Source organism: Protopterus annectens, chromosome 10.part0 (assembly GCF_019279795.1).
Source record: "Protopterus annectens isolate FY-2018-M chromosome 10.part0, PAN1.0, whole genome shotgun sequence".
Taxonomy (NCBI): Eukaryota; Metazoa; Chordata; order Ceratodontiformes; family Protopteridae; genus Protopterus; species Protopterus annectens.
In genome coordinates, this window is record NC_056744.1 from 791,950,968 (window position 1) to 791,974,210 (window position 23,243).

The 23,243-nt window shown below is 38.9% G+C and overlaps 1 protein-coding gene across 2 annotated transcripts in view; it reads right to left on the reverse strand.

Moving 5' to 3' along the window:
* Nucleotides 1-8,387: 8,387 nt before the first annotated feature.
* Nucleotides 8,388-23,243, reverse strand: part of LOC122813347 (putative ferric-chelate reductase 1) — an 817,655-nt gene continuing 802,799 nt past the window's right edge. For both annotated transcript variants that reach the window (XM_044085613.1, XM_044085612.1), the window contains exon 16: nt 8,388-8,752. In XM_044085613.1, coding sequence (XP_043941548.1) covers nt 8,660-8,752 — 93 coding nt within the window. In that variant the 3' untranslated portion in view covers nt 8,388-8,659. The remainder of the gene's footprint in view (nt 8,753-23,243) is intronic.

Sequence of the window (23,243 nt, forward strand, 5' to 3'; positions counted from 1 at the left end):
CCAGGAAATGAAAGCAAAAAGTTGAAAATTTCACTTCTGTTTTTTTAAACTATGGACAGGTAAGACTTGCTGGCCTTTGCGAAGGGATTACTTTCAGCTTTAATGTTTTAAATCCCATTTCTTCACTGGCTTTAATTAGAAAAATAAAAAAGTTTTCTCTCACATTCTAACACTGATTCCCAGTCAGTAGGGAAGGGTCTGGAAAGGGACTGTTTTATTTCTTTACAGAATTCTCCTCAAGCTGAAGATTATGATTCTTTGAAAAGTGTTTATACAGACTTCCATTCAGTACAGTTATCTTTTTCTGGCCCTATAGCTAAATATTAATGATTTATTTCTATGGGAATAGAAGGAAACCCCTATTTCCCAGCAAATGTATTATGACTGGTCACAAATGGATTTTCGTCAGCCTGCATCTGTCCCTCCTGTTTTATCAGCTTTGCATGATGTTTGACTGACATTCACCCTCCTGCCCCAAAACATCTGACAGGTTATATAAAGTACCTCAGATTATTTAAAAAGAGAATTTATTCTGCAATCTTAATGTTTAAAATTCTAAACTGTCAAGCTCATATGCTACAATTTCTACTGCCTGCTTTTGAGAACATGAAAAAGTTAACTGCTTACCTTCAGTCTTCATTGGTTAAACCTTTTTTAAATTCCCTAATTGTGTCTTTTCAAGTAACCAAACACTAATTAAAGTGCTTTTATGATTCTGCTGATGCTGTACTTGGAGCTGCTGCTACTGATTCAGTAATGAGGAGACTTGCTTGGCTACATTCTCAAAATATACTAGATGTTAAAGTTGAGATTTTAATTTCTCCCCCTTGGTAAAGATGTTCTGTTTGGCCCTTTTGTTGCTGAGGTTCTTAAAAGATTTGATGAAAGACAGAAAGAGTCTAAATGGGTTGCACAAATATTTCAACACTTATCTTCCAAGATCAATAAACGCTTTCTTTTTACTTCAGCACCATTTTCAAGTAGCAAAATAAACAGTCTAAGCAAGGTTCAAATAAAAAGAATTTTAAAAAGCAACTGCAAGGAGGTTCTATAAAGAAGGGGGAAAGACTCCTAAAGGTAGTCCATAAAAGCAGAATGCTTATTTGCCTCTTCAAGAATCCACACCCTGGCAACCATTTAAATCTGTTCCTTGATTTAGGTGTTCATCTTCCCCAGTGATATTAGAAAAATGGGATCCGACAATCACCCAGCAGAGGTACTGAAGGCAATGGGAGTTCCGTCCTCCTTCTCAGGGTATCCTTCCACATACTATAAACCAAGCATACTCATTTCCTTCTGTTTTGGAGCACAAGTTGTCTCAGGAGGTCAAAGAACTAGTTTCCTCAGATCAAGTAGGCATAGAGTTTTATTCATGGATCTTTCTGGTGTTAAATGAAGAGGTAACTTAGACACGAGTCCTAGACCTTGTCTGGCAAAACTTTACAATAGAACTCACCTTCTCCTAGTTGTCTAGGCAATGGGCATGCATAAGAGATTGACAGCTGTGTACTTGGTACTGACAGGCCATATCTGACATCAAGTAAGAGGGCTGTCACTGCCCCATGCGCCCCATGTTCTACATAATTCTAATTTACTTGTGACATGCTGTTTTTTTAATCTCGCCTCCTAAAGCATAAGATCACCATAGTGCATATAACAGCAAGGGTTGGATACAGGGGCAGGGCAACATTACTAGACATGCCTATTTATATGTGACCATGTATATGGTGTATCCTAATGTAGAATATCACCCTTGTCCCTTCTGAATCTGTATGGCAAAGTCCAAAATGTTATCCCTCCAAACCTTGTTACCACTCCCCCCACCCTTTGCTACATGTTAACTTTAGACTTAAAAGAATGGTTAGCATCACATACTCATTTTTTGTTAAGGTTTTCTGTATCTGACTTACATTATCAGTTTTCTGTCTTATACTTTGGCTAGTCTACTGTACCGGGAAAAAGTGTCCGGCTCCAGTAGTTGCTTACTGCAGACTTCAAAGTATTCACATTTTTTCCATATTTGGATGACTATGTTATATTAGCAGACTCTTTTTCAAATTGTCAAAATTCGCTGATGGACCAAGAAACTCCTGCTCAGTCTAGGGTTTCAAGCAAACTTAAAAAACATCTCTCATCCCTTCCCATGCAATAGTTTTTCTGGTTCCATAAGTGGTTTTAGACTGATGTTCCTCTCTGCACTTTGAAATATGCACATCAAGGTTTTTGGGCATTTCTGTGTTAAGGTCACCTGTAGTTCAGTCTTCTCTTCATGGTGCGGGGAGTTTGGTGTATTGTGCAATCCACCTACTACTTTTAAATCATGTGACACTGTGGTAACATGCTGGGATTATCTGATGATTTTACATGTGAGTTCTGCTGTAATCTAAGCAAGAAGTAAAACAGCTCACTGCCTGATACTGGATTAAGACAGAATTTGAGCATCTGTAAAAAAAAAAAGTAAAAAAAAAAATAGCTCACAGGGTAACTACTTAACTTTGATTAATATTTCAAGCTAAAGAAAACATGCTGGCAAAACATTTTGGCATTACAGAAATTTTTCAAATGGAGACCCACTGAGACATTTTCTGTTAATTTTTGTATTGTGTACTCCATTGGCCTTTGTGAATATGGTAACAGTTTTGTCTCCTGCACCGTTCAAAGGTTTCACAGATAGTGTTGAGCATAGGAACAGCTGAAAGATCAATCTGTTCTATCATGCCTGTTTGCCATTATACTGTTTAGTAATCTGATGTTCAGTACTTGCTGCTTTTGTTTATACTGTACATTTTTGAGCGCACACACTTTGCCATTATCAACTGTCAGCTCCACCACTAAGCACAAGTGAAGGAAATGTTGATTACAGCTACAGGACTGGGATAACTGTGGGCTGCAGAAAGTTAGTAACAGGATCACAAGGAAAACTCATGGCTCTGCATCACCTGGCATGCAGCAACTCCACTTCTTTCAACTAACATATTTGCCCAATATGCTCTCCCTTCCCACTGCTTAGAGTAACAGTTTTTTCCACATTGTTGCAAACTAGTTCTTTTATGTTTGCTCCACTTGCTTCATGTGCTCCCTCTCCATCTGGTCCTGTCAATTACATGCTTCATCCTTATTCATTATAACTTACTTATGTACTTGTCAGGCCAGTAGCCAATGTCCTTGCTCTCTTTAGTTTTCAGCATTCTATTTCACAAGGGTGATATGTAGCAATGTAACAGCATTACACCATCATACGTCTGCTGATCAGTAGTCAGTCTAGTAGTCTCTCTGATGTGCTTTAACAATTAGTATCACACATAATCGACACACTCATATACTTTTATTTATTTTAGTGATCCCTTGACAGCAGACTGTGTGATGTGAATCAAACCAGCATAAACAAACCTACATTCCAGCTGACAGGGGAAGTATCCAGAATGAAGGAACCTAAACAGTGATCTGAAATAGTGACTTTACACTAAACACAAGAAAAAATAATGATAATATATAACAGGGAAGTTTTAGGATGATGTTCCCCTAACCATTTATTACATTAGTAACTCCAGGTCACACACTGTTTACCATAATCATTATCATCTGATTTTCTAAACCAATTGTCCTGGCGAGGGTCATGGTGATAACAAGCTGAGCAGGATAGACCAGGTTTTGATATTCACAGCATCAGTCTCAAGCTCATTCAGTATCATCCGAAAGTATTTCCATGTTAGTTGAGACACATAATCCCATTTCCTGGGTCTGTACCATGACCTCTTCCCACTGGGCTGTGAGCTCAGATGACATCCCTTCAAGCTACCCAAACTACCTCAGTTGTCTCCTTCTAGTGCAGTAGAGTAACATCTGTACTTAGCAGTCCTCCTAGATTGTCATGCCTGCACTGCATCTGAGATGGTGAGCCAAGCTACCCTACAAAGGAATCTCATTTCTGCTTCATCCATCTACTCTCATCCTTTTGACCACTACCGCACTGAAGATGGGTGCATAGAATGGCTGGAAAATTAAACCTTCATCCTATGACACAGCTCTCACTTCCCATCCACGGTCCCATTCAACATCTCTAGTACTGCCACTGATGCAGTAATCTTCTGGCCACTCATGAAGATGAGAAAGACAAAGAAAATGATGACCCCTATTTAAGTTATATATATTGACAACTGTTACTGGGCAAGTGAGCTGCTCCAAGGAGGAACATTTTTAGCCAAGACCCTAGCACAAATAACAAGAACATTTGTAAGTGCAAATGCACTCAAAAAATATTGTACTTTGAAGATATATGACTGTTCAACACTACAGATGTTAAAGTTTTCACAAATGCTGTAAAATTTTGTAGGAATACTTGAGTTTTGTAATATTTAATTGCAACAGTCTTCATCAATTAGTTTTAGTCAAATCTTGGTTTTGTTGACAAGTAGTAGTTTTGAGTGAGATCATGGAAATGCATTGCAATGTCCACCTATCCAAAATGTTCGGCAGTCTCAGAGTTAATATTCTTAGAGAAGTGGGAATAGGGGTGCAGGTGGTTTGCCTCTGCAAAAAAGCTTGTTTTTTTTAATTATTGTTAAAACTGACACTGTCCATTGTTGACTGCAATTGTATGGAATGTAACTGCAAAATTATTAAGAATTCAATCTTCTACACTATAATAAATGTAAGAGTGTCACTATGACAACCAAATTATATCAAAGTCACAAAAGCAGTATCAGCACCTTGTACATCTGATACCAGTTGATAAGTTCCACTGATAGTTGGAAGGTTGTTGGGAAACTTAGTACTTTGCAGTAAAGGCTGGGGGTTGGCAGAAAGATTAAGGTGTTTACCTTCCAGAGACTAGATATGGGCTTTGATTCTCACCTTGGGAAGCATGGCTAGGCTAGCTGGGGTCACTAGCCTGCTGATCACATATGAACTTTCACCAGGCACTTTTTTGGGGTTGGGGTTGGTACAATGGTTAAGGTGTTTACCTTACAGACACAAAGTGCAGGGTTTGATTCTTACCTTTGAAAGGGAAATTTGCTAGGCTTAAAATGTCCCACAAGGGCAGTTAGCCTAGTAATACTTATGAACCTATGAAATGGGTTTCATCAAGGAAATGCTAGTAAATTTAAGGTATACCATCTGATCTTAGATATACACTGCATTCCTCCATCTGGTCAGTGGTGTATACTCCAGTATGTATTAACACCAGTGTACCTTGTTAAAATCCCCTGTATGATCCAATGTTTAGTAGAATTTCTAATACATGTTCCCTTGGTCTTATGATATGTGGCCATATGTATTTATTTATACAATTTTTTTTCCTTTTAAGACTGGGGTAGTCTGAATGGGCTGTGGTAGCCCTTTTTCAGCGGAGAGCAGGGGAAAAAGGCTCCAGTTACAAAATAGGCAACTGTATACTATAAAACCAATAACGTCACAACATGGACATAACTGAAAGGCAGCTATACTAGAGAACTACTAGACATGTAATATCTAACACATGTTCTTCTGGTCTTATGATATGCAATAGTGTATGACTCTCTATGCAGACTGTGTGGGTGGAAGAATTTACTTTTAATATTTCCACTGCAGTGGTCTGCCACACCGATGCATCTGGTACTCTTCCCTTCCCCACCGACCACCAAGGTGGACTGTGCCCTCCTGTGCAACACAAAAAAAAATGATGTACTCCCAATAATGTTACATCTGTGCTGTCCATTTTGATTCTTCCTCAACCGATAGGTCTCTGAGCTAACTTATCCACTTCTACCAGATCCTTGGATCCAAACTCTTAAGCTATTTGGGATTCTGCAGTGGAAGTACCAGCATTTCAATAGGGGGGGTCATGCTATGCATGCTGGTGTTTGAACTATGTTATCATAATGTGCAACCACAAAAAGAAGTTTACTGTCTTATACCTTCCATGGCAGATCACTGGCATTTACTTCATAGAGCATCACTTAGGTTGCATAACTAGTGAAAAAAAAAGAAACATTTGTAAATCTAGAAAAATCAAGTATTTCCTTTATTCAGAGTTTGCATCATCTTGGAGATGGAAGAGTTGAGTAGTGAGGATGCAGTGACTTGCTCTATGCAAATAGATAGTTTTCTAATTGAAAGTGATTGTTTTTAACTGCTGAATCATGCATTTGCATACTGAAACTTTTGATAAGCCTGCACTTAATACACTAGATGTGGTCACCCGATGTTTCATGAAGTGAATACCGGTAGCCTGTCACAAAACCAGGGTTGCTCTATACACTACACATTACAAGCCCCTTCAGCTGGGATACTTCATGTTGTACAGTCTTATTTGCTGTTATGTTTGGTGGATACACAACTTAACTTGATTTGTATGGCGTAGTTGTTTGGCAATAGTGCTGTGCTACATTTTATCACTCACCCCTAAGATACTTCTGCCGATCAAAATTCATTATGTTAGTCTTTGCATTGTGCTTTGACATTTAGTATAAACCTTTTTATTCTTTATTTTCCTTGTGATATATAAACAATTTTGTGTAAAATTAGAATTTCATCTCATTGTTTAAGAAAAGTCAACTTGCAACCAGCACTTTACATGTACAAGACAGTTAGTTCATTATAAAATGAATTCATTATAATTTATTTCTTTTCTTAAGACCACTGTTAAAAATGTAAGTGAAGCTGAACATGCCTTCAGAAGGTGTACATAATTACGTCCATTAACAGGTGCATTCTGTGCACACTTACACTTCTGTTTGAACATTCATTCATTATTTATTAATTTGTGCATTTCCTTATTTACTTACTTTTTTAACTGGGACACAGACCATAAGGCACAGAAGAATAAAAACAAATTCATATGTATCACATTTTCAACCAGGTGTGTTTTCTATGAATGACCACATTTTAACAAAAGTACAGTGGATATAAAAAGTGTAGACACCCCTGTTAAAATGCCAAGTTTTTGTGATGTAAAAAAATGAGACCACAATAAATCATTTCAAAACTTTTCCCACCTTTAATGTGACCTATAACCTGTACAATTCAATTGAAAAACAAATCTGCTGGGGAAAAAACATAAAAAATAAAAAACATACAATAACCGGGTTGCATAAGCGTTCATACCCTTAAACTAATAATTTGTTGAAGCACCTTTGCATTCAATCTTCTAGGGTAGTACTCTATCAGCATGGCACATCTTGACTTGGCAATATTTGCCCACTCTTCCTTGCAAAAGCACTCCAAATCTGTCAGACTGTGAAGGCATCTCTTGCGCACAGCCCTCTTCAATTCACCTCACAGATTTTCTATTGGATTTAGGTCTGGGCTCTAGCTGGGCCATCCCAAAACTTTAATTTTCTTCTGGTGAAGCCATTACTTTGTTGATTTGGATATATGCTTGGGATCATTGTTGTGTTGAAAGGTGAAATTCCTCTTCATCTTCAGGTTTATAGCAGATGCCTGAAGGTTTTGGGCCAAAAGTGACTGGTATTTGGAACTGTTCATAATTCCCTCCACCTTGACTAAAGCCCCAGTTCCAGCTGAAGAAAAGCAACCCCAAAGCAAGATACTGCCACCACTATGCTTCACCGTGGGGATGGTGTTCTTTTGGTGATGAGAAGTGTTGTTTTTGCACCAAACGTACCATTTGGAATTGTAGCCAAAAAGTTCAACCTTGGTCTAATCAGACCATAACACATTTTCTCACATGCTTTTGGGAGACTTGATGTATTGTTCTGCAAAATTTAGCCAGACCTGGATGTTTTTCTGTGTAAGAAAAGGCTTCCATCTTGCAACCCTACTCCATAGGCCAGACACATGGAGAATACGGGAGATTGTTGTCACATGTAGTATACAACCAGTACTTGCCAGAAATTCCTGCAGCTCCTTCAGTGTTGCTGTAGGTCTCTTGACAGCCTCCCAGACCAGTTTTTGTCCTGCCTTTTCATCAATTCTGGAGAGACATCCAGTTCTTTGCAACGTCACTGTTGTCCCATATTTTCTCCACTTTTTCATGAATGTCTTCACTGTGTTCTATGGTATATCCAATGCTGTGGAAATTTTTTTGTACCCTTCTCCTGACTGATACCTTTCAACAATGAGATCCCTTTGATGCTTTGTAAGCTCTCTGCAAACCACGGCTTTTGCTGTGGCAGGCAACTGAGTCAATGTCAGAAAAATCATACTAGGACAGCTGAACTTTATTTGGGCTTAATCAGAGTCTCTTTAATTGATGGCAGGTGTGTACCCAAAAAGTCTGAAAGCTGTAATTAAAGCAAAAGGTGCTTCAACAAAGTATTAGTTTAAGGGTGTGCACACTTATGCAACCAGCGTATTGTATTTTTTTAATATATTTTTTCCCCTAACAGATTTGTTTGTTTTTCAATTGAATTGTACAGGTTATAGGTCACATTAAAGGTGGGAAAAGTTTTGAAATGATTTATTGTGGTCTCAATCACAAAAACCTGGCACTTTAATAGGGGTGTGTACAGTTTTTGTATCCACTATAGCTGGGCGTTAACAAACTTCTGTGGAATGTAAGTAATGAGATGAGAAGTTAGTTCCATCTGTGGTTTAGTAGTAGCTGAAAGGTCTTATTTCTCACTGCACTGACTTTATTTCTGCAGACTCCTTCTGTGGTGAGATGTACAACAGCCGACACATTGTAGAAGTGTTTCCAAGATGAAACTGTAACTGCTCAGATCTGGATGATGGTGGCCAAAAATGATGACAGAAATGCCAGATTACCACAAATGTAGACTGACAGCATAACCTTCTTAAATGTATGACCCTGTAAAATAAAAACAATAGAATGTGATTCTGAATTTCCTTAGGACAAAATGACAACAATGGAACTAGTATCATAATCCCTCCTTTTACTATAGGCAGTTCTATTCATTTTAGTCTCCATTAGCAAAGCAACTTTCTGTATTCTCAGGGTCAGGCTAATTTGAATACTATAATTTATTCTGTCATGTGACACCTCTTGCATTTTATCTTACTTGCTCCAAGTTTGATGAAGTTCTAGTGGGTTTCCTTGACATCCCACTGCAGTTTTGTATACAGCATAACTTATTTCATGCCATGTGTGACAATATCTCTCCTGTAAGGACAAGAAATCAAGGCTCTGTTTAGCTCAGTCCTTATTTTGCTAATTCATTTTGATTGCACGTGACCAGTACAGAAACAGTTGGTTCTTTGAAGTTGTTAGACTGCGCTCCAATATATGAACACTGCTTTAATATTTGGGTTAATGTGTGTGAATATACAGACAGCACACTGGTTTGTGCAGTGGCGGCTGGTGACTTCAAATTAAAGGAGGGCTGCAGGAGACAGCTGAATGGGTGGGGCCAATGGGAGGGGGTGTGGCCAACTAGAAAGGGGTGGGGCTATGATCAAAACCACAACAACTGGAACTTTAATTAAATAGGCTGCCCTGGGTGCCAAACAGTCATTACGAGAGTCTAATCAAGACAAAATGAAGTGTAGAAGAAAAAAATATTTCAATGCATTGGCTACATGACAACTTACTTAATATCCAGATGGAAACAGGTTGTGAGGCATGAAAAAATAAATTACTTTTTAAATACATTACTGGAATGCCAGTCAAAACCAAGTATAAAAAACAAGCAGCACTCAACTCAAACCACTACTCCTTGCACTGCAGTTCTAATTATAATTTATATTCAGCTTTATAAAATTACCAAGTAACATGCTGAAAGTAGCAATCTCTGTGATACCCCCACTTGTAAAAATGTTTCTTATCCAAAAAAGACCTGCTGCCTGACACAACTATCTACTTATTTCATGGGGAAGACATGATCAAAGTAAAAAATGAACAGCAAACAAGAAACAAGCTCAAGATAAATTGCTTAAAGGATTCCTGCATAAGTTATGGACCACACATGATAGATTGGCATTCTGTTTATTTTACGGGTAAGCCTGCAAAGATGTCTGCAAGTCTCCAACAAAAGATGACTGCAAGTCTCCAATAAATGTAATGAACTTCTGAAAATACTGTAATCCTGTCCTTTTATTACAAATAATGTCATATGCATTTCAATACCCAAGGCTTATACATTATCTAGTTATGTAAATATTCTCTGCATGGCAACAACGAAAAGGTTTTCAATGCTGGTAATTCTTTAACAGTATGCTTATTAAAGCTTACTTGCATCTTACAATCTCTGACAAGCTTACATGATGCTCATTAAATCATTGCTACTTAAACAGAGCAACAGGGCACTGTGACAGCATGCATTTCCTGAATAATAAGAAGCATAAATCAACAGTATAAAAATATGACAGAAAACCAGAACATTCTGCATAATTAAGGACAGATGAAAAGCCATGGTCGTACTTGTGGTCTACCTTGGATGGGGGAATACTCTGCACACTTACACTGCATAACTGCTCCTTGCCTTCCTTGGACACATCCAGAGCCACTACAATGGGGAGTGGGGTGCAACAAGTATGTCATCATTTGAAATGTCTCTGGCTGACAGTGATGGCTCTGACACTCATACCTCTCAACTTCAGAGCAAGAAATCTGGACAAAGCCATCCATAGAACTAGAAGTGGGACACAGGCCCAAAAATAAGGACAATTTTTAAATATTGCTCTTATTAATTTAGATAATAGAACAGTAGTACATCTTGCATTAGTACAAATTTTCTGAAGGGTATAAAATCTGAAACTCAAATGTCTGCCATTATTTTCTAACTTCAATCTTTAATGACTTGCCACTAATTTGCCAGAAAACCACAATTTTATGAAAAACAGACCAAAAATGTGATGCAAAAATATAAAGTTGCCACACAATACAGCTGGGAACCTGTTAAAAAAGGGACACCTTTTTAATATTAACACTGTTAACTTGAGCAGCTAACAAAATAAGAGCATCTACATGTATTTCTGAAATAAAAATAATCTATAACTCTGATCATTACAGTTATATACACTTGTAAACCCTCCACATTTTCTTACAAAATTGCCATTTTGAGGAGGGGTTATTAGGGGAGAGCAACATTTTGAGCCAAAAGTGGGGACAATTGAGAGGTTTGGATATTCCTAATTCTACAAAGCGATTTGCACGTACCTCTCAACCTCTTAATGCAGGAAATCTGGACAAGGCCAAATATATTGGGGGAACATACAAGCACTACTAAAAATTGCTCTTGTATAAACTTAAGACAGTTGATAGAATAACAGGTCTTGCATTAGCATGCATTTTTCTGAAGGTTATGACGTCTGAAACTCAATGTCTGTCATTTAGTGACTTAATTCCTAAATGATTTGCTAGAAAACCACAAATTTTATGAGGAACAAACCAAAAATAAGAAGCAAATATCTATTCATTCTGCAAAAATATGGACAACTGAGAGGTATAGTTCAACCGGGGCTGTCTGAGTTTGCTACCCTTCCCCCCCCTCACAAAATCATGGTCGAATGGAGCCTCCCCCCTGCAGCCATTCCAACGTCCCATTCCTTGGTTATTTTGCCCCATTTACCATAAACACTGTAATGTGCATACTGCTTTACTTCTGCGATGATTTAGATTTCATTTGAAAGTTTTATTTTGCATTTTACACACAAACTCTAATAGATATCTGTTAAACAAAGCAATGCAGTCTCACAATGAAAATAGACTTAGCATTAAAACTTCTCTGCCCTTGAAACTCACATGCATTGAAACAGCATTGAAACCCACATTCAAAGAAAATACATTTTGTCAGTGTCAGATAAAGATTAACTCTGGGCTGTTTTCAAAATCATAGGCCCTTTGAACATGAAACATACACATGCTCTTTGATACACCTTCCTGACTGTATTACATTATATTCCTTGTACAATACAGTACAGTTGTTAGAGAGCATTTTAAATTTATTGTTTTGAACATTTTTCCAGTAAACAATGAAACAAAATGCATACAACAATGACAAAACCGCCCAATTCAGAACATTTCCATCATAAAACGTCTACTCAACCTTCTATAGTCCACCAGTATCAGCAAATATGCACAACCTCTGAAGTAGTAAAATCCACATTAAAGAAATATGTAACCAATAAAGAGGTTGCTGCTAGCAAACAACTTTATATGTCATTGTTTCATCTACAAATAAAGTGCCTGTTGCCCTTGAAGAATAAATTGCCTATGTTGCATGCATTAAAAAATTATAAGCTAGTAATACTGCAATAGGGAATGGATAGCAAACTGCTAACAGGTTCATAGTTACTAGATATCTTTGCCAAAAAGGACTGCAGCATCCACTCCCTTTACAACACAGTACAATATCAGCAATGCATCTACCTACTGTGGGAGTAGAAACCACAGCCTTCTGCATCAAAAACAAATACACTACCTGTTGTGCTATTAACAATGCAAGCGGACTTAGCATAAGCAGCACTAAACTTTTGTTCCCCTGCAGCTCTCAGCTCCTTGTAAAATCTACTCGACACTCAGCTGTATCTCTGAACTTTGCAGCACAAGATATCTGGAAAAAGGCAAAATTTATTGGGGGGGGGGGCAAAAGGCCAAACACCAGGGACACATTTTAAACATTGCTTGTATAATGTTGGAAAGTTGCTAGAATAAAATGCTGTGTTACCACCATACATTTCACTACCATGTCTTGAACCCAGGGGACCCTGTGCAAAACAGTCAGAGAAACATACCACCATGCCAAATCAGCTGAAAAAGAGGAAGACAAACTTAAATGGCTACTATTTAGTGAATTCAGTTCTCACCATAGCTGTCAACCTCTTAGCAAAAAACACCTGAAAAAAAGCCAATAATGTGGGAATACAGCTGCCAAACATATTCAGTGAATTCAGTTCTCACCATAGCTCTCAACCTTAGCACAAAATACCTGGACAAGGCCAATAATGGGGGAATACAGTCCCAAAAATATGGGCAAATTTCAAATATCCATGTTATAAACTTAGACAATTGCTAGAATAAAAGGTTTTGTTTTACCATGTACTTTCTGAAGAATATGAAGTCTGAAATTCAAATGCCTGTTATATTTAAACATTTGTTAACCAGGAAACTAGTCTGACTTGGAACAAAACAAAGCCAAATTTCAGCAGAGCAGGGAGAAACACTCCAGACACATATTTGTAAGGGATGGGAGGACATGCAGACTCCATACAGAAGGTACCCCAGCCAAGAATCAAACCACAGAACCTGTAGCTGTCAGGCAACAATGCTACCAGTGCACCACTGCACTACAAACCTTTGCAAGGAAATATGAAGATACAGAAATCACAGATTTTATGACAAACAGAACAAATATGAGGCAAAAATCTGCAATTTCTTTACAAATAGTGGTGGGTAGGGAATTCAGGTCTTTGCCACCTGCACCCAAGATACAGGGTTCAAGCCTGAGTATTTCTACCCACCATGTGTTAACAAGGGCATTACACACACACACACACACACACACACACACACACACACACACACACACATTTGAATAAACAGCTATTTCCACACACACACCCTGGTTTGAATAAACAGCTATTTCCACACACACACACATACACACACACACCCTGGTTTGAATAAACAGCTATTTACACACACACCCTGGTTTGAATAAACAGCTATTTCCACACACACCCTGGTTTGAATAAACAGCTATTTACACACACACACACACACACACACACACACACACACACACACACACACACACACACACACACACACACACACACACATACACACACACACCCTGGTTTGAATAAACAGCTATTTACACACACACCTTACCTGTAAATGGATCCGGAAAGCAGTAATCCACCTCCATTGTCTCGAAGCAGCAGCAATATCCAACTACATTGTCTCAGCAAACCCGTGCTCGATTTAACACTTCCCTGCAGGAGAACTCAACTTACCTCACTCCTGATTGGTCCTGCACTCAAATTCCTGCTTACCTCTCTCCCGATTGGTCCTGTCTGCGGCTCAAGCAGTCCGGAGCTCCTCTCTTCTGTGCGGTCATCTACCGCACGGCATCTTGGGCATCTGCGGGGCAGAAAATACCTTCTCTGCATCTGGACTGCTACTCAGGCAGTCAGAGTTCGCAGAGATTCCTGGGCATCGGCAGGGCAGTGTGTCTGCGCATGCACGGCAGTTCTGGTTCCGGTACTCGGTAAAAAAAGAAATTTTTTTTTTTAAAGTTTATGTTTTATGTTTTTATTTCTTTTATTTCTAGGTGGGAGGGCTGCAGTCCTGCACACCGATAGCACGATCCGCCCCTGGGTTTGTGACAAGGGAGTGGTCTGGCAAAGGCTTCCCTGAATATTAAATAAAAGCATCTGCCTTCCAGGCCCTACTGTCAGTTCACTGAAATCTACAGATGTTACTGCTAAGAGAGCAGCTGTATTCTGGATAGTGCTGCCTGACTCAATAGCTCAGGCGAAAAAGTTTGTTCTGATAAGCAGAGGCATACTAATGCCAGGGCAGAGGGTGGAGTCTACCCCAGGTGCAAACAGTAAGGAGGTGCAGCCTTGCCTTTTAAAGGCTTTTCACGTTTAAAATGCGAAAAGCTTAAAAAAACAAGAGCTTGATCCTTTAAGGGCTTTCTACTTTAACTGATAGAAGTTGTTTGTCTTTGGATCTTAGAGAACTACGGGAAAGGTAGCTAGGAAGAATGGAGGTTAGAGCAGGGCTGGCAGTGGGTTTATATAAAATGTTGTGGGCTATTAAGAGTTGTATGAATGAGAGACATTGTGGTAGTTCTAGCAATCCTAATTATTTGAGAGAGTTGCAGTGGTGAGTTGACCTGGGAGAAAATATGGCAAATTTTGCAAGTTTATTGTAGCAAGCTTCAAGTTTAGATAAGACGGAGGATCTGGAGATCGGTAAGGATATCTGCACCATATAGTAGGGAAGGTAAGAGGTGTGTGTTAGCAAGAGTGATTCTGGTAGTTCGGTTGAGAAAAGGAGAATGTCTGTTGAGCATGCCTGATTTCTTTTTTTTTTTTTTTTTTTTTGATGTTACTTTGGATATGGAGATAAATTTTAAGTTTTCATTGATGATTATGCCTAGCAGCTTAGTGAAAGGCACTGCTTCAATTAGAGAGTTATTTAAAGAATGAATTTTGAAATGTGGCTTATTTACTATTTGTCCTTTTGGGAGAAAAAGTGTGAGTTTTGTTTTATTGGGATTAAGTAGCAATTGGGAGTTGTTTAACCAGAGTTCAACAGATGAAAACGCTACTTGGGTCATGAGTTGCATGTCAGTTAGGCAAATAATAGCGGAGTCATCAGCATATTGGATTGATTTGGATTTCTTGGTAGATAAGTGAAGATTATTTATAAAGATGTTGAACAGAAGGGGCCCAAAGATGGATCCTTGGGGAATCCCTGCACTTTTGGTAGAAAGGGATAAAGAGAGCCATGCCACTTAACTGACTGTTGTCTGTCTGTGAGATAACTTTTGAATCATGAATGGGAAGATGATGCAAGACCAAGAGAGGAAAGTTTGTATAATACCTTAGTGTGTGAGCCTGTATCAAATGCCGTACACAGGTCTAGTAACAGTGCAGAAACAAGTTGACCAGAGTGTCTAGCATAATTTATGGTATCCATGAAGAATAAGAGAACGGTTGATATGCTGTGATGTGGTCTGAAGCCATGCTGTGGTGGAGACAGTAGTGTGTTATGGACAAGATAATTAATTAGTTGTAAATGGATGCATTTTTTCAAGTAATTTGGACAAAGGTGATAGGCTTGCAATGGAACGGCAGTTAGATCAGTAGAGTTGCAGCCTTGATGTAGTGGGATAACGTATGACTTCTTCCAGATGCATGGGACATATGATTCAGAGACTGATCTGTTGATAAGAATAATTACTGGGTAAGCTATAGCATCAGCAGCAAGCTTGAGATATTCTTCAGGGAGGTTATCTCCAGAGATCAAACTGGGCTTGAATTTTAGTAGAAGTTTCTTTATGAAGTTGGTGGACACTGGGTGGAGTGTAAAGGTTAAAGCAGCAGCAGTGCGACATTGAGTGAAGGCATTAGTTACACTCATTACAGAAGTATTTAAAGCAGGAAACTGATTAAAAGTAATTAGAGCATGAGTATTGCTTGACACAAGGTTGGAGATGCTGTCGAAGTGACAGAGTGTGCTGCAGTTTCAATAGGGGATTTATCGGTGTAAGGGCTAGGATTATGTTTTGTGCCTTGTTTCAGAAGTGAGTTTATTGATGACCAGAAGTTTTGGGGGTTATGAGAGGTGTTAGTTTGCAGGCTGTTATAGCATTTGTTTTTTTTATCAGCGATGATAAGATTTTTGACTTTATCTCGAAGTTGTTTGTAGTATAGTAGTTTGTCAAGGGGTTTTGGAGTTTTACCATTCATTCCATGCTTTGTCTCTTAGTGACATTAGTTGTTTGGTGGCACATGATAGCCATAGTGTATGTTTGGTTTTGATTCTTTTAGTGTGACTGGGAGCTAAGCTACTTAGAATGGCTAGGAATATGGTATTAAAGAGATGTACAGCTTCAAGACAAAGAGTTTTAGGATCAACCAATTAGTGGATTTTAATATGTTCAGAAAGGTCTGCATATTGAAGTTTTAGGTTACGGATAGTCTTGTACACGTGTACTAGGAGTATGTTTTGATATTCTAATGGTATAGGATAGCAGGTGATCACTAAGTGTTAGGAAGAATACCTGATTGTGTATACTTGCTTGGATCGGATGCTAGAATCCAGTCTAAGGCTGATCCTTGTGTGCTGTTTTTATTGTACCATGTAGGGGTTGTTACTAGCTGAGAGAAGTTGTAAAAATGTATGGAAGCATTGGGAGAGGTGGATGTAAGAGCTAGCCAATTTATATTGACATCACCAAGAATGATCATTTCGTAATAAATATTTGTAGAAATCAAAGATATGATGTTTTCTAGTGTTAAGATGTTTTGACTTTGGGGGATGTAAATGACTACTCTACACAGGTACTTTGAGTTTATTTTTAGGATAGTTATGACTAGGTCAGTATTATCGAATTTAAGGATGTGGCCAGAGTAATTAGTAACAGTGAAAAGACTATTGTGAAATAAGGTAATTCCACCTGCTTTTTTATGTAATCTGTCTAGTCTGATTACATTATAACCTACGGGGAGTATTTTGCCATCTTTTATTTTACATTCAAGCCAGGTTTCTGTGTCAGCTAAGAAATCAGGTGTATGTAATTCAACCCAAGCATGGAAGTCTGAGATTTTGCTGAAGATGCTTTAAAAATGGAGGGTAATGAATTTCAGATTTTTGCTATGTGATGAGTTTGTAGGGTTAGCTGGAGGTGAGGGTTAGAGGTTGGACCTGGATTGGGATGAACATCACCAGAGAGGGAGATTAATGAAATGTAGGTGGACAGTCATTTGAGTATAAAAGGGAATTTAGTTATATAGTAATGAGCCTCAATCACTTTGGAATTCTATTGTGAAAGTTTTATTTTTGGAGAGAGTAAAGTATATGTATGAAGCAGACTAGGTAATATGTTAGAGAAACTTTTTGTGCTGTTAGGAATGGTGGTGGATGATGTTATGGAAGTGATATGGGAACTGATACTGGATGTACAATAGATTGTTGAAGTAGGAAAAGAAAAACTAGAGATAGGTTGGTTAAGAGTGTTAACGTTGAGGGGGCATGGTATTTGCTTAGAGTGGGTGTAGTAGGATTTTGAAAAACATTGTTGTGATTAGAGGTGGTAACAGTATGCAAGAAAGTGGATGTAGCTAAGGGTAAAGAAAGTGGTTTTTGGTTGTAGATCATAATGTAACGATGGTAGGTCTTATGGGGGAGAAGTGATGTATAGGCCAGAGAATGTTTTAATTGGTTGGTTTGATTAGGGGGAGAAGTATGAGAGAAAAAGTCTAAAAGTAGTGGCATTGGGTGGGATTTGCAAGTAAGGTAGGAGAGCGGTGTGAGTCCGAGCATTGCAAGGGCAAACAGAGTGGGCAGAACCCAGTCAAAATGCGCAAGTGTCAAGAAAAACAATCACTACGGACAAGCTACATTTTGGTTTAATGTTAAATACAATAACTACTGAACAATTGCATGGAAGAATTACAGTTAAGGATTAGCCTGCAGGAAGGATGCCACACCAAAAAAGGGGGTTATTAGGAGTAAATAGGAGCAGAGACCAAAGAATACAAGAGAAACTGCAATCTGCTCTCCTTAAGTTGTTTTCTCAGAATAGTAGCCATCCTGATAATCACCAAAATCCAGTGTAAAGCTTTCTGGAGAGGCAGCCCAGCACTTAATGTTTGTCAAATTCCATTCCTGGATCACTTCCCTTGTCTTCTCATCCACCCTCATGACAGACTCTTTCGTAACACCCAGCAAAAGTGGGATGTCTAGTTAATGAGTGAGATACATGAGATGAGTTGCTTTTTATACTGAACTTATCACACACAGGAAATATTTATTTAATAAGACTACATTGTAGTTTGGTGTGGTTGCAGAAAGCATTGCATAGGTTTGGTTTTGATTAAAAAAAGTACTAAGTGATTGGTGAAGAGCAACTTATGGGATTTGGCAATAGGGCTGTGTCAGAGGGATAATGTGCTGTGCATACAGAATAGCTTGCAACTTTGAGATATCCTGTATGAAGAAATTAATATTGTGAATAGTTATTTTTATTAATTTCCACGTACTTTGCATGTTGAGCAGGTTAGCCCCACTAAGGCTATATGCCTTTTTTCAGAGGAGACCTGAAGTGGTATTTATACTGACTGGGGGAGTTCCCCTACTCTCTCCAATAAAAGCTGTGGAGTTTTTTGCATTCCCCCAAGCTACAGCCAGCTGGGGTATTTGGGACCTCAGTTTAGTGTCTCAGCCTTAGGTTGGAATGGCTATAGCTGTTATCTTTGTAGGGTTGTGCATTATGGAAGAAGAGGGAGGTTAGTTTAGCATTTAACAGGCACTAAAGGAGTCATGCTTTTGGTAGTTTTTAAATCAGAATTGTACTGTATTGCTGAAAGATGCTGAAGTTGGAAACCTTCTGTGAACAACAGGCTATGAGAAGCAGAAGTAGGCATTTGTTAGATCACTAAAAAGACCTTGGACAGGTTGTGACTATTCATCCTCAACTATAAAGAATTTCATAAGAAATAAAGCTGCAATGGTGTTTTTGCTTGACTGAAGTCTGTGATGTTCATTTTAAGGATCGTTGCTGCAGTATAATTCATAATGTGAGAATTATAGCTCATACAGATGTACAGCTATCTACCCTGTCTTCATAGCCTTTAGGCATCTTCCAGTGCTGTGGATGTATGGTATACTGTACAATGGAGTGGGACACCTGCAGCATTTTTTTCTGGGGGGGGGGGTCTGAGGTGTTCTACCTGGTGAAACGTCTCTTCCCTCAAGAGAACTGAGTTGGAAAGGAGAGTCTGTCTATATGTATTGGGTTGTAACCCCCACCCCACCCCCTGAACAGCAGTAGATCACAAGAGAAAAAGGGTTGATCTAGTCAAACATTGTGGTATGCAATGAGTATATTCACATAGCTGTACTATATTCCTCATGATGATCACAGCTACAGTTTTATTCATAGCATGTAAGAGGGCTGCCCACAGCCATGTGGATGGGGGGGGGGGGGCATGTATACCTACAGAAATGCAGTGGCAAAGCCTACTTTGCTGCTGAAAACAATGTCCAGCTTATAATGCTGAGAAGAGTTGTGAATAAGGTAATGCTTGGAAGAGTTGTGAATAAGGTACGCCTGACACTGAGATGAAATATTTCTTTTAAAAAGACTGCACATTCATCACATGAAAGAGCTTCTCTCTATCTCTTGAGGATTTGGTAAGATTGTAAGTTGATAGTTTTGATTCAAAATCAGCTTCAGGACCACTCTGTATATAAGGAAGGAATGTTCCTGAAGACCATCTTGTCTACATGAAAGAACTAGTAGTGCTGTCTGCACATTGAGGTCTAAAGTTCTGAAATCCTGCTGGTTCAAGTAATGGCTGCTATAAAAAGAATCCAACAAAATAAGAAATGCATTAGCATTGAGCCTGCTGGTTTAAAGGAATTTTTTCTCCCATTTGTGGCAAAGTTTAGATCTCAGAGGGCAGGCAGTGGCTTCTTGGGAGTTCCTTAGAAACCTCTGTAGGATCCCCTTAAAATATTGATTAATAGCAGGCATGTATGCCAGCTGTGTATTCTGGGATGAGCAGGCTGACATAGCAGAAAGGTGTGCTTTGAGGCATGAGAAAGACTACTGCCAAACATGGTCAGACCATTGTCATATGCTAAAGGTTGACATATTGACCAGATGTTGCCTCTGACTAAATGCCATGTTCTCTTCACCAAAAAATCTGCTGAACTTGATCAGGTAAGACTTCTGGATAATTTAGTTTGTCTCCTAAATTTAAGGAATATATAGTACTGCTGTGGGGGGATGCCAAGTATGGAGTCAAGGTTCTGATTTCCAGGCTGCCCGCTTGAAGCTACTTAGGTTTGAGTCCACTATGGTTCCTTAGCTTTAGGTTAACAAAAGTTGTGATAATAGTGGAAGAATGGAGATCTTCCCTACTCACCTCTTTGTTTAGAGAACCAGTAGTTGAATCAAAGTAGACCATCTGAATTAAAGGAGAACTGCACCCACAGACTGAAAAAACATGTTTATTTCATCACGGTTTGGTGTTTTCTACATTTTAACACCACTGTGAGTCTATTTACAGGTTTTTAGAAATTTTTATATGTAATTTCTGAGTCTGACCACACAGGGTCTAGCATCTTGAAGTGATCCTGATTGTTTAGTCTGCCTCTAGGTATCTCACAATGCAGTGTTTGTCTGTGAAAAATTACATCACGCAGGCCTCTTTCTTCCTAAAGCTCCTATCACTGCATTGATTTTACATGCATACACTGCTGTCTTTCAGTTAGTTTTAAGTAACATTTCTTGCCTTTCTGTGACTACTTAAAACACAAACAGTGCAAATACCATAGAACAGAATTTTAAAGTGCTTTTTACTGCTGCTGCTTTTTAGAATGGCCAAATTGCAGTCTTTTCTGAAGCCTGATCTGTACTACTACAACTACTCTCCCAACCCCCTTCACAACTAACTTCCCCAGCTGTCAAAGTGCTAAGGGTAATTTGAGCTGTTAGCTGCTATGATTGACAGCTCACAGCAGGAGACTTGACTCATGTACTGTTTTCTTGTTCTATCTTTTACTTTCTGTATGGGTAGGGGAAGGACCAGGGAGCTGTGACATCACAGCATGGGTGGGTTTTTAGGACGATTGTGGTGATGTCAGTTTGGGGAGGGAGCTGGCCAGAAAACTAATTGCATTCATTGGCCTTGATGACTCCAATGAATTGGAGACTGCAGCAAGCTTTTCCAGGGAGGGATAAAAGATTTTTTAGAAGTGAAGCCACCACAGTATGGTAAGGTACTGTTGTAGTGGAGAGAAATGGTCGATTTACAATAATTACATGCTTTATTATCATAGCAGGGACTGTAAATAGGGAGAAAATGGACAGAGAAGTTGAGCATTTAATAATAGAATCCCATTATTGTCCTTTAAAGTTTCCTCTTCCAGCTTTGACTTTTCAAGTAATCTGGGGACTAAGGAGAAGGCATAAGAATAGGGAAGGACTCCCTGTTGCAGGAAGTAACCTGCACATGTGACCTCATCCTGGTTGCTGACATCAATTGAACTTGTTGGCAGGACAGGTATGTGTCCCAGAGACTTCCCCTTCTGTGGAAAAGATTCCCTCTCCAAGTCAAGCAGAATACCTCATTAACCCTTTTTAAGCACAGCCTGGATAACTGGATGGGGAACAGAAAATACACCCCTGGGATTCCACCTGTGTCCCTGCTGGACAGGGGCATTGGGTGCTGACTTGTCAGAACATGGGCTAAATTCTTTCTTGTAAGGGCCTCAGGGCCAATAGCCTAGTAACTTCCTATGAATAAGGTGGGCTAAGGGAAAAACAATTAACTAGAAAATAGTACAACAGGGTGCAAATCTATGGAGAAGAATAATAGTAGGAAGAGAAGAGAAAAATGCAACGCAGTAGGGGTAGTAAGTGTATCCTGGTGATGTGCTGGAGAGCTGATTAGAGGTATTAACAGGTAATATGGATTATACAGCAATTGTAAGGCATACAGCAGAGCAGTAGGTCACAGGCAGGAGCTGAACACAGGGGCTCAAATAAATAGATGAAGCCTGTTTGCTTTTGGTCAATGGTCTGTTGCAGCGGTTGGTTCAGGTTGGTGGAAGCAAGTCTTTACCTCAATTAGCTCGCACACTTCATCATGGACATAGGGTAAGCATTGTAGCATAAAACTGAACGAAAAGATGAAGTCAAAAGCAAACATCTATGCCATTATTTAGAAACTTCTGTCCTCAGTGATTTACCAGAAAATCACAACTTTTATGACGAACAGACAAAAAATATGATGCAAATATCTGGACATTCTGCTAAAATCTGGACAGTTCAAAGCTATGCAGATTAGTAATTTTCCTCAGTCTCAAGTCCTGTACCTTGATTACAGGAAACAAGAGCCTGAATCCTCTACACCAACTACCAAACTAGTAAAAAATTAATTTTGATGTATTTTCAAGGAATTGAGATTCAGTGCATTTGCAAGATTTGTGAATTTCAAGGAAAAAGAGTTTTACTGCTGCCCATGCCAAGTCTGTTTTCAATGTGCATCTGTTTTGTTAAGCAAATGGTCATAGTGTAACAGGTAGCATACTTGCTTTTTGATGCAGAAGGCTGTGGGTTCTACCCTCACAGCATGTAGATGGATTGCTGATACTGTGTTACACTTTAAGGGGGAGGGAGACGAAGGTGCTGCAGTCCTGATTGTGTCCTTTTTTGGATGAGATGCCTAGTAACTATGAACTTGTTGTTGGTTTGCCATCCATTCTCTATTGGAATATTACTAGCTTATTGATTTTTTTAACGTAACAGGCAATTTACTCTTCAAGGGCAGCAGGCACTGAATTTGTAGATGAAACACTGAAATATAAAGTTGTTTGCTAGCAGCAACTTCTTCACTAGTTACAGACCTGTTTAATGTGGAATTATTCAGATGACTTTTACTTCTGCTTAGAGTATGTAAACAGGAGGTACCTCACAATTCAACCATAATCCATTCTGGAATGGCAATTGAATTGCAAAACGGTCAAATTGCGAGACGCCATTTCCCATAGAAATGTATTGAAAATAGTTTAATTCGTTCCTGGACCAAACAAAATTAAAAATACACTAAAACACTTTTAAAAAAATGTAGCTCACCATGATTTGAAATGT